Source organism: Gallinula chloropus (genome assembly GCF_964237585.1).
Source record: "Gallinula chloropus genome assembly, chromosome: 1".
Taxonomy (NCBI): Eukaryota; Metazoa; Chordata; class Aves; order Gruiformes; family Rallidae; genus Gallinula; species Gallinula chloropus.
In genome coordinates, this window is record NC_140085.1 from 13,261,823 (window position 1) to 13,277,619 (window position 15,797).

Consider the following 15,797-nt stretch of genomic DNA (forward strand, 5'->3'; position numbering starts at 1 on the left):
CAATTAAGGAATCATCCCTGTCTGAGTTTTGAACATAATACAGCTTCCACAGACACTTCTTTTAGGCCCATATCATCATGTACAAAGTATCATTATTCTTTTTAAAATGTATTTTCAGTAGCTGTTTTCTTGCATTTCAGAGAAGACAAAACTCTGGCAGAAATGTCAGGGCCTGGAACAGGCTGCCCAGGGAGGTGGTTGAGTCACCATCCCTGGATGTGTTCAAAAAAAGGGTAGATGAGGTACTTGGGGATATGGTTTAGCATAGGATGGGAATGGCTGGACTTGATCTTCAAAGGTCTCTTCCAACCTTGTGATTCTGTGATTCTGTGAAATGTCTGGGCTGCCATGTATAGTGTTTTGTGAGATTCCCATTCCACAGCCAAATTTTGTACCAGAAATCACATACAGTTCCTGTACCTTCAAAAACAGACACCTTCCCCTAATCTTTGTGATTCCACTTTCCATTCATTACTGCTATATTACATCAATCCTTCCACAAGAGAGTGTCTGGAGAGTTAGCTCAGCTTTTTGTAATCCTATTGCCAAAGGAAAGGGATAAATATGAAAAAGCACTGATTGTCAACTGGCCTGATTGCTTCCTGTCACAGACCATCCAATAAAAGCTCAAAAGGAAGAATGAACAGTTTCTTACTCTACCATAAATGGAAATCTTTAAGAGCATGTTGCCATGCAGACCCCACAATTTGCACTGGCTTCTCACTGGTATAAAGCCCCTCTGAGATTTCTTGTTAAGGAAGAACAGAGTATCTGTTTGGGATGCTCCATCATTGATTAGCCCCAGATTAAAGGATTATTGCCTACAGTCTGCAGTGGAATATACCTGAAGTGGTGGCCAGTAAGTACAACAAGCAAGAAGTGGCTCAGCTCAGCTTGACAGTGATTAGAGCAAAAAGTATTAAAAATAGGAAGCAAGAAGACGTAACATAGTAGCAATCATAGATGACAGATACAGACATTTCTTTATCTCGATCAAGAAAGCTGTAGCAAGAAAATTGGATGAAGGCAAGAATGTCTTGTTCAGTCGTGACCTTCTTAAAAACATTTAGGGGAATTGCTGTATCCAAAAAATAAAGCAAAGATTGACCAGTGTAATCCTTAATTTTTGCTGTAGCAAACTTTGGATTCCTATTTTGGATGAGAAAGAAAGTTGAAGACTTTGAGATACACTGCCAAGTGACTCATGCAAATCTCCTAATCTTAAAAGGCAGCGAAGTCCTATGATCAGAATATTGTAGAACAGTAGGTATCCCTGTTGGAAAGGCTCTTGCAAGTTTACAACAGTCACAACAAGCATAAAGGTGAGAGCAGTGGTAAGAGTCAAAAAGGTCTTTCCCAGATGTTGTGATGGGAACAGTAGGGACTCAGCCACTGAACACTTAGCATGAGGGAGGGCTTGAGAAGCTGTCAGAAACTCCACTGAAAAGTCACTAACGTTTAGAGAGAAAATGTTGATGTTCTGCCTACACATAAGGGACAGAAGTATGCTCCAGGAGCATACTGTGTTCCACCAGCCTCTGTTTGACTAAGGTCTTGTGTACACCTCTGAAAGACAAATGCCTATAGAGTGATTCATGTCAGTTAAGTAGCCAATCTTTTCTACATAAGTAGCACTTACTCTTAAGACCTCTGGCATACCTGGCTTACTTTATGCTGTAATATAAATCTTACCTTTATAGCAAGTGTTCAGTGAATGTCAACACTGTCATTACAATGAAGAACAAAGACAAAGATATTCTTAGTCCCATCCATTTATTCTGTGACTTGTGATCCATCTGAACAGTACAGGAAGATGTTAGCCATGCTTTCCCACTGAATTGCGTGTCCCTCTGGGGTAATCTCGTTCACACACCAATTCCCTACTACATACATCACTGTCCAATCTCACTTGTAGTGAGACTGGGTGTGATTGATCTGAACTCCGGGAATTCAACTGGGATCTTGAGCATATGAGCTGTATGCCAGCCTGTGGCAAGAGGAGCTCAGTCCCAAACTAGTGTAATTGCAGAACTCAAGGAAGAAAATATTGACATGCAGCCGTAAAGTTGATCAGCATTCTTTTATCTACACAACAAAGAAATGCAAACTGAGGTCCTCAGGGATCCTGAATATATTTTGACAGTGTAAAAGCTTAATAAACCAAGAGTGAATAAACTGTAGGTGAACTACTACTCAGCATTTCTCCAAAAACCTGTGTATGGTTTTTAGAATTTGTTTGCAGAAAGGTAAGAAGAAAGAACATTTCTCTCACACGTGTAATTAACATAATCATTTCCAAAATGTACTCAGTTCAACACATTCAAAATATCCTTGTAACTCTGCTTAATAGCAAAATCCTGCAAGCTAGCTATGAAAAAAAAAAGTTAATTAACTTGCTAAAAATGGTTTAGCATGACACTTTAAGAAAAAAGTACTTGGCAGGCAGGCACCATATTTAAATCTGTATTTCATGGAAGATTTATAAAGGTTTTCTGATCTAAAAAATTAATTAACCATTAAAAAGTTAAGAATCAAGAATGCTAGAAAAAAATGAACACACCAAATGATACTAATCTGGTGACTGAAACGCTTTGTCCATCAACAGGAATGACAGAAGCAGCCTTTATTCTCTATTTCCCAAGCCATAACATGTAGAAATTGGGACAGATCACCTATGAAGCTAAAATGCTACAGATATTAAAACTATTCCGACGTCCTACCCAGCCTAGTATCCTCACCTCAACAAGAACAAGTAGAAGATGCCTAGGAAAGGAACATAGGAGAGGTTTGAAATGATTCTTCACTAGGTATAACATCCAAGCCCCTGGTTAACAGCAGTTTATGGATTTATTTTTTTAATATATGCTGGAATTTTCGTATTTTGTATCTAAGACTATCTTTTAACTATTTATTTAAATTCACTCTGCTTTTGACATTTCTGATCTATTCTATCAATTGATTCCAAAGCTACATGCTTGGATTGTTGAAAAAAAAATCCTTATTTTGTTTGTAGCTATGGCATAATAATCTTTTGCTTGCTTCCTCATCCTCAGAATCATTCCTTATTCTGTTCACCTACATCATATCCACGTTTTTCCCTTTGAAGCTTGCCGGTCAACTCCATCTTGCCTCAGAAGGGAGCTGTTCTTTACTCTTAACTAGTCTCACTGACCTCCTCCAAATCATTTCTAAGTCCACCACATTCATTTGAGGTGGAAGCACTAGAACAATCTGTAGTTTCCAAGATATTAGTGCTCCTAAATAGCATAGTGATGACTTCTCTTTTATTCTATATCCTTTCCCTTATGGTTAGTATTGTTTGCTTCTTTGTCTGGTCTGACATTTTCAGCGAGCTAACCACAAGGACTATGAAATCTGCCTCTTCAGGGGTAATGGTTAATTTAGAGTGATTGTCTATGTAATTTTCCACATGTACTGTACTTAGCACTTAGCACCACTGAATTTCACCTGCTGCTTTAACACACAGTATTGTGACATTTTTTTTGCAGCTTTTAACTTTAAATTTAGACTTGACAATACTGCATGGTATTGTGTTGCCTGCAAATCTTATCAACCCAATCTTCAACCTCTTCACAATGCCTTTACAAATATGCTGAACAGAATATTCATGATGGTAAGGTCTTTTGATTGTGAAAATTGCCCACTCAACTAAAGCTTTTTTTCATAGAATTTAATCTCTTACCTAGAAGACCCTATTCTTTCTCATCCCACAACAGTCTTTACTGAAGACTATACTGTTAAAAGCTTTCTGAAAATGTCAGTATACTAACCAGATCACATTTATCTATATAGCCATTGACAGTTCCAGTGACCTGCAATAGATCTGTGAGGGATGGCTCCCCTCTACAACAGTCACACTGACCCTTCCCCACTATATCATCATTATCTGTGTGCCAACTATCCCTCACCATCCTTATTGCTTCCTTCCGTCTGCTCAATTGAACATGAGACTCACTTGGTTACTTTCCAGGACCGTCCTTAAAGACTGTTGTCACACTTGCCACTTCCCATTCCTCTGCTACTCAGCAACTTACTGATTGAGGTGGTAGGTTATATCCTGCAGATACTAGTTCGGCAGCTTCATATATCCAGATTTCTTCTGAGTTGAGGGTGACTGCTGTCTACTTCTCTTTGTTACTATCCATTTCATCAGTTTGTTCTAAAACCTTTGCCACTTCCCCTGCCGTTGGAGTCAGCTCCTCAGACTCAGCTCTGGGGCCAGCAGACCCTCTCTAAGAGTTTTGCTCTGCTCCTTTTTAGTGGACATCATTGCAAGCAATTAACCTGTTTTCTGCGGTCTTTTGTACCTTGCACCCAAATTATCTTTTGAGATCTTGGTTCTTCAGCAGGCTCTTCACCTCTGGTATGCTTGGAAGCATATTTTGTAACTCTTACATTTTAGCAATCCTTGTTGTGCCTTTTTGTTTAACTTGTCAGAGTTTACATTCTCTTCTGGTTTGCTGTTTGGATGTCACTTTGGATGAAGCAGTTTCTATGAGCATTTATGTCCAGACTTCTATGTAGGATCTATAAAATCAGCTTGTCAAATCTTTTGCTCTGCTTTTTCCTAATGGGAATTGCCTGAGACCATCAAGAAGATACCAGAAAATTTTCTTCTTCCTTTTTAACAGTCTCTACTGGTTCCCATCCATGATTGCAGTGGTGAAGTACATGCTATTAATATTACATTATGCTACACTGAGTCATCCCAACTCTATTTAAAAAAAGTGATGATATATCAATTGACTCCAGTAGGATAATGAATTTTCCTTTTATCTTTGATGCTTTTAATTCACATATGCATGGATTATTTTGCAGCAGTGCTGCAGAAGACATTACATCTGCTCTAGTGTCTCAGTCCACTTTGCTTTCTTGTTAGCCACCCACCACTGCAATCTCCATTTCTCTCTCCTGCACACTATACTCTCTGCCAGCACTCAGCCATGCACATATACACTTTCCAAGCTCTCTTTCTGTCATTGCACTTCTGATGTTTCTCCTTCTCTCAGGAAAAGGTGAAAAAGTTAAAAGAAAAAAAAAAAAACAAAATGCTAGAGCACCTGCTGAGGAGAGGTGTGAAAGGCATTTCATGCTCAGCCCATGTCCTGCGTCCCTTCTCTTCCCTGTATCGTGTCCTCCCCTTCTGGGCAGGAGGCAAGAGGCACACTGCAGGAACAAAGAGCCCAACATTTCCTGGGGTAAGATGGAAAAAAAGAATTTGTGGTTATAAACCTTCATGGGTGGTTACTTTAAACCACCATGGGACACAATAGCATTGACTCCTCCAAAGAGAAATGCCATGCCTCTTACCGAGACACCCAGTCTTACTGGAGGGAGTCCAAGTCTAGAAATACCCCGTAGTTTTGCTCAGGCCCCACTCTACACCTGGGGTTTCCAGGCAGTACAGATTCTCTGCTGTGAGGAGATTTGCACAGAAGATACCCAACCTGTGCCTAACCCCGGGCAATGATAATAACGGCTTGACACTACTTGGATATTCACCGACACAGATATTCTGGAATTGCTATTTGGTCTCAAAGTACAGGCAATTTCTCAGCCTTTTGGACTCATTAGCAATAACAACAGCAACAAATAATATGCAAAATGTCTTTCAGTTATAAAAATAGAATGCCTATATAAAAGGAATTAAGTGTAATTAGTCTCTTTCCCAAGGTTTAATTATAAAATGCATTAATAAAATGACAGATAGCAATGCCCTCTGCACAAATCATTTGAGGCTGCTTTTATCATTACATTTCCTCATTTAACATAGAAAGAAAATGTGCATAGAGAATTAATTTCATTTTGTGCAAGCAGGAACTATACACCTGCTTATAGACCGCTCCTTATGCACTGATGACAGCAGATATACACCAGGCTATCATCAGCCATTTAAAAGTACATTTGAGCAAGGAAAAGCTCTTTGCAACATTAAAGCTATATGTATTTCCTCCTGATTTAGCCTGCTTCTGAAATTCTGTTTGTAAGTATGGCTGGGTTTTTTAACAAGGCAGGTAATAATCACTATAAAATATGGCCAGAACAAAGACTCCACAGCTAAACTCACATATACCAGAGGCACTTTATTCTAATGATTCGGAGAAGCTTTACAATTTTCTTTCTAATTAACCTATCAATAGTGATGTCACTTAAACACTCCTTAGGAATATTATCTTCTCATTATTGCCAGAAAACATGCTGCCTAATTTTATAGCTCAGTTGTTCTTACGCATGGATGGAGCATCTGAATTAACTTGAACTGAAACAGGCTTTTTTAAGAGACATTTCCTATACACACAAACTACTTTCATAATTACATTTAAATCATTAATATTAAACTTTAAAACCATTACGGGGTGAGGGGGAGCATTCAGTGTTTACTTTGTGCATGAACATTGTAAGAGTATAATAGAGGAACATTGTCCTTATCAAACCCCATCAGGTTAGGAGGAGTTCCAGTGGGTTTGGGCAGGCGTTTAACCGAAACAGTGTGGATATTCAGACGGCTCCATGTTTTGTTGGAAGAAAGAAACACAGTGTAAAATGAATGTGTGTAAAAGTGCCAGATTCATAGCTGCAAAGAGCGCATTTCCTTGGAGTAAATACAGCTCAGGCAGCACGTCTGCAAGCTTCCCAGGCTGGCTTGCCAATGCGCGTCAACCTTAAGCTGGTGGGAATGAATATCTGGAGGGTGCAGAGGCCAATCACTCTGGCTTTGTAGTCTTTGTAGTCTTTGCTGAAGACTGCCAGGAAGGTTACAAATCAGAGCTGATGCCAGTGCAGGGGTGTCCCGTGATGCAGGGCTGGCCTGTTGGGAGAGGGAATGGCACGACTGGCCACCAAACAGCTGCCAGCCTTGCAAAGGGATGCATCCATTGTGGTTCCATGCACGGACCTCGTGTAACAACACCTCCAAATTAGAGTTTATTCCAAAGAGCCAAAGGCAGTCTGTGGCCTTGTGAGACTAAAATATCGGATTTCAAGGGCTGTGCTCTCAAACCTTTTCCCTGCTATTTGTGGATTTAAAACTTGGTGATTAGGATGAATGTATCCTCTCGGATTGTCAGGCAAAAATTATACCTGAATGGCATGGGAACTGAAGGCAATATTTTAAGGATGGCTAACTCTCCAGATGTGGGGAATTGTTTTTTCTATTAATTTCTTCACAAAAATGAAAACCATAAAATGTAAAATGACAGAGGACCTAAATGTCATGCAAAATGATAATGTTGCTACACTGAAGTGTATCTTTTAAAATATTCTTGTGTTTCATCTGAAAAGCTTTATATCTCCACTGAAGGCAGCTTGTTGAAATGACTCTTAAAAATAATGGTCTGATATTCAAACGTGTCACTTTCCATGAAAAGAGCTGATGCCACAAGGTCATACCAAATAAAAGATTTAGACACTCAAAGCTTGATGCTGCAACACCTGTTAGATGGCTGGTGTCCTGCTAGATGCACAGGAAAGATTAAATGTGTCAGAATGATATCCAAGCAGTCTGCAAGGAACGTGTAAAAGGTAACAAGAACAGGTAACACACATATATTAAAAGAAATACAAAGAGCAGAAGAGGCCCATAGCTTACCAAGGCTATGGAGAAGTGATACCTTGGAAAGCCGGAATCAAAACTCAGTAGCCTTGAAATATTCCGTGCTTTATATAACTGAAATATTCCGTGCTTTCTTTGTAGCAGTCTTCAGTGAGTTGTTCAGAAGGACCGTAGATTTGCTACATCGACTTCAACAAAGACAAATTAGTAGAAATCAGAATAAGGATAAAACTGCTTAAAGCATGCTTAGATTCAAATCAACTGACCCTGCTGATGTTCGTGTGTGCTCAATGGCTGAGAAAGTAATTTCTAGACTATTAGCAATTATGCTCAAGATTTCATTGAGGGCAAGAAAGTTAGTAGCAGATTAAAGAAAGAAAAGCATATTCCCTTTTTTTAAAGCCAAATAATAAAGTTCCTTTAACTTTCATCCTGAGAAATAATCTGTGACAAACTATCAAAAAGGTAAAAAAAATCCACCAGCATGCAAATTCTGGAAAGCAAACATTGTCATGTCAATCCACATTTTATTTCTTATTTCTGATTTTCATTTTTATTTTTGGGGGGAGAGAAAAAGGGAAGGAGATTGTATGAGGCATCTGCTTTCCACTATTCAACATCTTGTATGAAGTTCACAGAAAAGGAAGTGGAAATAGACTTTAGGTGGAATCACTGCAATGTGCTTACTGAAAATAATCCCTCACAAAGGCTAATCTGAATGGTTTTCATCTAAACAGTGTAACAAGTGTGAAATAGCAAGTGTGGTTCTGAGGGGCTCTGGGATTTATTCAATATTTTTATTAATCATTGGAGACCTATTGATAAATAGCAAAATAACGTTTGTTGATAACAAGATGTCATTATTCGCAGCAGTTTAGAGGGACTTTGAGGAACCAATTTAGAGTCCACAATGAAAATTTCATACTAGAGCAGTCAACCACATAAAATTCACTGAGGTTCACAGTGCTGGTTTCAGGGCAAAGACATCAGATGCACAATGCAAAATGGGGGATAACTGTCTAGACGGCTACTTTTAGGGATAATCTCAGAAGCCAAGCTAACCACGAGTCACAAATCTGATGTGTTACAAAAAGGCAAAGGTCTCATTCTGGGAACATTATTAATAAGAGTCTCTCTGCCACGTGGGAAGAATGTTATCATTTTGGCCTGTTCTGCCTACCTCCAGCTTGGTAATACCTGCAGTGTGGAGACTGCAGATAGTCTTGAAAGGATACAGAAATCGAGAAAGACAAACTTAGAGAAATATCATGTGTGACATAAAACTTCCAGAATCAGCTTTTGATCCTGAAAAGTGTGTAATGACGATCCCATATTACTGGCGCTGGATTCTTTCCAGACCTGTTTCTGTGCCTATCTATACCTCTGCTCTCACCTTGGTGCATCTTTAATATGTGGTTATATCTAAGCTCCTCCTAAACAACCACTGGATTTAAAAAAGACAGAAATGGCCCCATAATATCTAAAAATCTATTCCACAACAGAAAAGAAGAGAAAGACCGAGCATATTTGAATGCCTGGACAGAAAGAAAGCACATGGCATGGTTTCTGCCCATATCAGACATCAGAGAATCCACATCTGCAAGGCAAAGGAAGATGAGGTTATAAATGTTTAACTGCAGAAAAAATAAGAACAGGAATTTGTACCTTATTAGACACATGGGGAACCTCTTGTCAGTCAAGGTTTTCTCTTTTTTATGAATACCCCAGATACAAGTGTAAAGTCTAATTTACACTTCTCTTGGGGTAAGAATGTTGGCACCATTTCTGTGTTGTTTTTCTTATCTAACCAGAGCTGGGCTTGTGCTGGAAAGGCAATGTAATTCAGGTGTGCATCAGTCTGCCGCCATTAACCCGCTGCTCCTGCAACTATTCATTTTACCTCTGGTCTCACACTTTTTTTGATATGAATTTCAGAGCACCTAATTTTTGCAGACTTGTTTTTCTCCCCTCCTTCAGTTCCATAACTGAGATGCTGGCCTTTTTTAAGCTTCCCTGAGTTATTTGCACGTAATACTTGATAATAAAAGAGGGAGCTATCAAATCAGCTATGTGCTGCCTACAGAGAGAAAAAAAAAGTATATTTTAATCCACTGAAATACAGAAAAGGTTACATTAATACAAGATAGTTTCTGCATATTGACCGACGAGAACAGAAGGCAGGCAAACAGCAAGGGAAAAATGTGACATTAACTTAACCTTTTTACTATTAAACTGTATTAAAATCTTTCTCTCTTTCTGCTCCAGAGTGGAGAGGATTTTATTTGAAGGACTGTGTGTGTTCTGAACAGCTTTCATCAGTACTCTTTTTAACGGCTATGTATCAAGGAGTGCTAAAAACACCTCCTTCATTTGATCTAAACTGGCACTCCTTCTCTCAAAACATGCTAACAAGATCATTTTTAATGCCTCCTGCAAAACATGGTCTAGCTAAGCAACGTGACATGAAAAAGAGCTCACTTTAAGCCTTTGGAAAATCTCAGTTTACCTTTCTGGGACTTCTACCAGAGTTTGATTGTTTCATGACATTTGGAAACATTTATTTCCCAAACTGATTGAATATAGTTTGTATTTGCCCTGACGAGCATCCTTGTGGGATTGCTATAAATCCATCTTCTGTCTTTGTGCTATGCACGTGGTCAGAGAGATTTTCCATTTCTGCTCTGAGTGTGTGCAGCAACTACACCCCACCAATGCTCCAGAAGTCAGGGTGATGCAAACAGCCCTGCATGGTCAAACCCAGGGGACATCTCTCCACGAACCAGAGAGCACCTGTGCTGTATGTCACTGTGGCCTGGATGCCATCAGAAGTGTCTAAAAGTGCAGACGGTACAGTAAAACCAAATTCATTCTCCCTAACAGAGAAAATCTGCAAAGGAAGAAATTCGCAGTGCAAAAATAAAGCCTCTTTGCACAAAATAATCCCAATTTTTTCCCCCCACTGCTCAGCCTGCAGCATTTACAAAGTGCGATAGCAAAGCTGAGAGGTTTTATTTGGATCAATGGCTTTTTAGTTAAGTACTGGCACAGATTGCATACAGGAACCTGGGAGAGTTCTTAAAATAGGCTGCAACACCTATTGACAAGGTATGAATTACAATTGAGAAAGACTGTCGTAGTGCTTTTAGTGGCATTCTTTCTTTCTCTGAACAGAAGTAGGAACTGGATAACTTCTTGACAACCCTTCCAGTTTTCTTTGATGCTAGGACTCCTGTTGACATTTCATATTATGTACATTTATTTTGTAAATACTATATTTCAAACTCAGGAAGGAAGGAAATCCTCTAGAGGATTACACTTTTAGTTGACAGAAATACAATAGTAGCAAAGAAAACATGCAAAACAGAAAACATTTCGATGTCCAAGGCCAGGAAAGAGCTGGTTTTGTCAAGGCAGGCTTGTAAGAGGGAAAGCAAGTGCCCATCATCTTCAAAGCTGTATAGTCTTCTTAAAACCCTCTCGGAAGTGCACAGCTTTGTTCTTTCAGGGTAGTGGATACACAATGGTGTGGGAGCTATGGATGCAGACAAAGGTAGGTGTGATCCTGACAAGCACATGTACATCTTTCACACTTATAAATGGGTTTGCTGAACTCACTCAACTGAGACCCTCACACACCTCTCTTGTCTGCCTACCCCCTGGGCCAGGACCTCTACCATTTCTACCAGGGCCAGGAGATCACATGGATCACTCCTGCAATCGGGATGGGAGGCTTCACAGATGCAAAACATGAACTTCAAAGGTGGTGGGCTGCTACTACAAGGTTCATACCCCACCTCACCATGTTGCTTTTTTAAGTCTCAACAAAAAAAGCGGGTGGCTGTGGTACTACAGCACCAAACAAGATGTACAGCTGCTGTTTAGTGCATGTGCCATCTGCCACACTGACCAGGCAAAGTGGAAAGCAATTGCTCCCCTATTCACAGAGGTTTCCAGCATCAAAAGCTAGCTCTTCTCACAGAGAGAAGAGCAGAACCAAAACATCCCGGTGGGAGGCAAATCTGGGAGCAAGATGGGAGGCACAGACATCAGTGCCCAATTTTACAGCTGTAGAAACAGAGGTGGAAAAATGATAATAAAGCTAACTCTGACTGGAAGTCCAGCCAGGAGATGAGTGTCAGTAATCTGTAATCAGAGCCCTGCCATCGGCTGCTCTAACCAGACAGCTCAGCCAGGGGCTGTGCTGACTCCGAGCAAAACCCTTCCAAAGGTAAATAGTTCAGAGCACTCTCTTGTGAGAGCCCCAGCTAATCTGTGTGATCTCTGCTATAGTACTAACCTTTCTTTGTCTCATGTGTGTTTGTTTCATGACAACTCCTAATTTCGTGTGAAACTTTGCTACTGAGATTTGGATATTCAGATGACGGATCTTTGTATCTGTGCTTCGAATCTCTTTTTTCAATTAAAGCAGCAAGTTAAATGCAGCAACAGTCTTCTCGGGCCCATACAACCCTGCAAATCGAAGGGCAGCACAAATAATGTTTCCAGTGATTCCAGCATGCTAGGCAATTAAGAAAAACTCTTAACATGTAGAAGACATGCAGTAAGTTACAGATGTATTAAACTGATTTCAGAGGAAGACGAGCAATATTTGATACACCACATTCAGAATCCACTTTGGAGGTTATTTAATCTGCCAGTAATATCCCTCAGACAGACAGGAACAAATTTACCTTGATGTGTCTGTCTGTCATTCAAGTAACCTGTGATCCATCGAATATGTCTCTTTCTGAAAGGCTCATTTTACTGCAATTCTGTCTGACTCAATATTCTTCTTTACTTGACAGGTAGGAGATCAAATAATTGAAATCAATGGAGAAAGCACAAGGGACATGACACATGCCAGAGCAATAGAGCTAATCAAGTCTGGTGGCAGGAGAGTGCGACTGTTGTTGAAACGTGGAACAGGCCAGGTCCCAGAATATGGTGGGTTTTCATCTTTATGTTTTTCTATGTGCATGAACCTATATAAATTAATTATACTGCTTTCAAGTTCAGTAACAATTGCAGATATTTATATTCTAATGTCCTGGGGAACATTAACTATGAGCTTAAGTGCTTTACCTGAGTAGAGGTGGACTTACTTATTCACAAGTTTAAGTGCTTCCTTGGCTTGAAACTATATATGCGTGTACATCACTATCGTCTGCTGCCCTCCCCACTCAGGCAACAGCTTGTAAGATGTGCGTTGGAGGAAGCACTTTGAACTCTTTGGGGGACATCTCTGAGTGTGCTGGGAGTTGCTGATTTGCCCATAAACTGTCCTTTTCTTCCTCTATTGGTACTTCTCTGCACATTTTGAATCACAGCAGGTGATTTTTTTGCCATGCAACTCAGTGGCTCAGGTTTAAACTCAAAGCACTAACAAGAATGTACTTCTTTCTTTGGCACCTCACCCACTATATTATCTCTGACAACAGCACAGATGATCAAGTAGAAGCAAATTCTGAATAATAGGGAAGACTTTGCTCATTGTGGTGAGAAAGCAGGATCCATTCTCCTCATATTTTGTTTCAGGGGGACTTCTAGGACTTTTTTGAGTGTTTAAAAAAATGTGAGTCATTTAGACAATATAGAAGACATTTCAGTACAGAAATGTCAAGAAATAAAAATAAATTATCCAAAGGTAATTAAAAGACAAAAAGCTCTTTTAAAAACTGAAATCAGGGCTTGGTCTCAAGTGTGGTGTATCAACATCATATATTTACCTAAGTTCTATAATGGGCCTGAAATCTCACAGGGGAAAAAAAAAATAATGACAATTCCTTGCCTTCCTTATGCTAGGAGGTCCAAAATTCTATTAGGCTTTTCTAATGTTACCTTGAAGTTCCAGCATCATTTCCAATAGAATCAGAAATTGCAGTAGCATATGAAAATTTCAAAGTAATACTTAAGCTTGGGTTCAGGTCAGTCTTTGTTACCAATATAAACTCATTAACTCTGTTGGAGACATTAAATTCAGCTCCACTGAAAGTCAGTGCTTTGGCAGCTGTAAGTATACATAGTAATTGTGCTGTTTTCGTCTCTGAACCAGTGCCATTTCTGTTGCTGGGTCAATACTCAGGATAGTGCTTGCTTTGTTTTTTCCAGCTTTCAAGAGCTTCTGAACAACAGCAAGGGTGGGCCATAGCCCACCACCTGGTGACAGAGTTAGTGAGTGATACTTGTGGTCAGTAAGAACAAAGCCAAAATGGCTTTCAGGATTATAATAAATTTGTATTAAGTTCCTTAATATCAATTTCAACCAATGTATAATCCTTTCAGGGAGACCTCCAACAGACATTCAGACCACCTCCAAACCTCCTTTGCAGGGAGATGTGCATCAATTTTAATGAAAGAACAAACAAACGTCCAGGACTTCTATAGCAGTAGTAATCCTTCTCAAATAGCAGAACCACATACCAGAAGTTCTCTGCCCCCTCAGAAAACAGTTTAATTGAAGGAGGGTCACAGGAGACTGCTGTGAGCAAAGAATCAATTGCAGTTCAGACCTGTATCAAATCTGACTTTCTTAAGATCCCAGTTCTGGATGGCCCTTAAATCTAGCCTTAGAGGAGATCCAAAATAAATTTCTTTATATTTACAGTATTCTAAATCTGTACCTTGTTCCAGAATCATAAGAAAATGTAAATAGATTTTTTAAAAAATCAGTGTAAAAATCATTGTTTTGGCAAAATAAGTCTTCCAAAAGCTGTAAATAGCACAGGCCTTCTTCCCTTCTCCTGAAGAACACGAGTAGGAGATACAGAGAAACCACTACAAATCCAGGCACAGTTTATGGTGCTAACAGAATGAACTAACATGTCCTCACGGGGCTGTTTAAAACCATGCTCCCCACTAGGAAAGGCATTTGGAGCACTGAGGATCAGTTGCGTAAAAATGCAGATTACTGTGATATAAAAGTTGCTACAAAGAAGTGCTGCTTAATCAGATCATTTTCCTAGCTGCATCCCAAGCTTACTGCTCTGTACAGGAAGAGAACTAAGTAGCTGACATCTGTGTCCTACTGCACTGAAAAACCATTAACAGTGTTCAGGAATTACTTTGTAATGTGCCTACAGAAAGCACCACAGCAAAGGAAAACCTTCTCATGTCTGCAGTGCTGAACATGTGCACTGCATGGGCAGAGAAATGTTAGTGCTGTACCCAGTCTGCAGGCGGAATGGAAGCAAACTGAGAAGATGCCTGTTGAAATCTACTGAGACGTTAAGGTCCTCCATCAGTCATTACCCAAAGCAATGAGAAATACTCCAGGAACAAGCATATAGATCACATAAAGATCAATGGCAGCCTGCTTAGGAAGATAAAACCAGAATTTAACAAACAAAAATTTATCAAAAGCATGTCTTGCGAAGGATAGAATCTCAAGGGTAAGTCATGCAAAGAACGTCTGTCGGAGTATTAGTGACAGAGACCTCCAGAAATGACTGTCCATTCCAAGTAATGGAAAACTGAAAGCAGAAAAGATTGTTACAGTAAGCTCAGGAACAAAATGGTCCTGAGGACAGTAGACAAGTTCGTCAATATTTAGTAGTTCCCTCTTCTTCCCAGCAGAATTGCATGGCTAAGATTTAACAGGACTAATTGGAGCTTTTATACTGAAATGCTCAGGTGTTTTTGTTTGGGGTATATTTTTTTAGCAAGTACATGTCAGAAATATTTCTTATTCTCATCAGGGTCTGGCCCTGGAGACCTTCAGTGCGAAATAAGACTTATTTGAGTATAAAAATGTAAGGCTGGAGGACTGAGTTGGTATCTCAATTACGACAGTGGTATACAGCAGAAGCCTAGGGAGGAATGTAAAAGCAGAGCAAGTGTACCAGAGTCCTCTCCTGGATATTCTCTCAGTCTCTGACAGGCAAAATAGTCAAGGACTTCCCAAATTGACTGTAGTAGCTCTGTGTTTAAAGACTTCCCACAGCAGTGGCATTCAGACTCAGCATTAAAAAGAAGAAAGCCTATTGCCTCTCCATCTTCAAATTTTATATTTTTCCTCATGCAATATAATCAGTGCTTTGTACTTTCCAGAGCCACATTTCTGTTAGTACAAACTATGATGTTACATATTTAAGTGCAAGAAATAACAGTGTTGGAATGATGGCGTGATTGCCATCAGTAAAAGCAGAGTTAAGGAAGTCATCAATGGAAAGAAAGTGATCTGTTAAAGAAAAGAATATGTACTGAAAAGAAAGCACTCAGCGAAGAA

At 39.6% G+C, this 15,797-nt stretch overlaps 1 protein-coding gene across 2 annotated transcripts in view; it reads left to right on the forward strand.

The window, feature by feature from the left end:
• The window catches only part of MAGI2 (membrane associated guanylate kinase, WW and PDZ domain containing 2), a gene marked incomplete at both ends in the record, with an annotated part of 744,090 nt that overhangs the window by 710,920 nt on the left and 17,373 nt on the right, over window positions 1-15,797 (forward strand). For both annotated transcript variants that reach the window (XM_084265916.1, XM_084265917.1), the window contains one exon: window positions 12,379-12,517. In XM_084265916.1, the coding sequence (XP_084122042.1) occupies window positions 12,379-12,517 (139 nt within the window). The remainder of the gene's footprint in view (window positions 1-12,378; window positions 12,518-15,797) is intronic.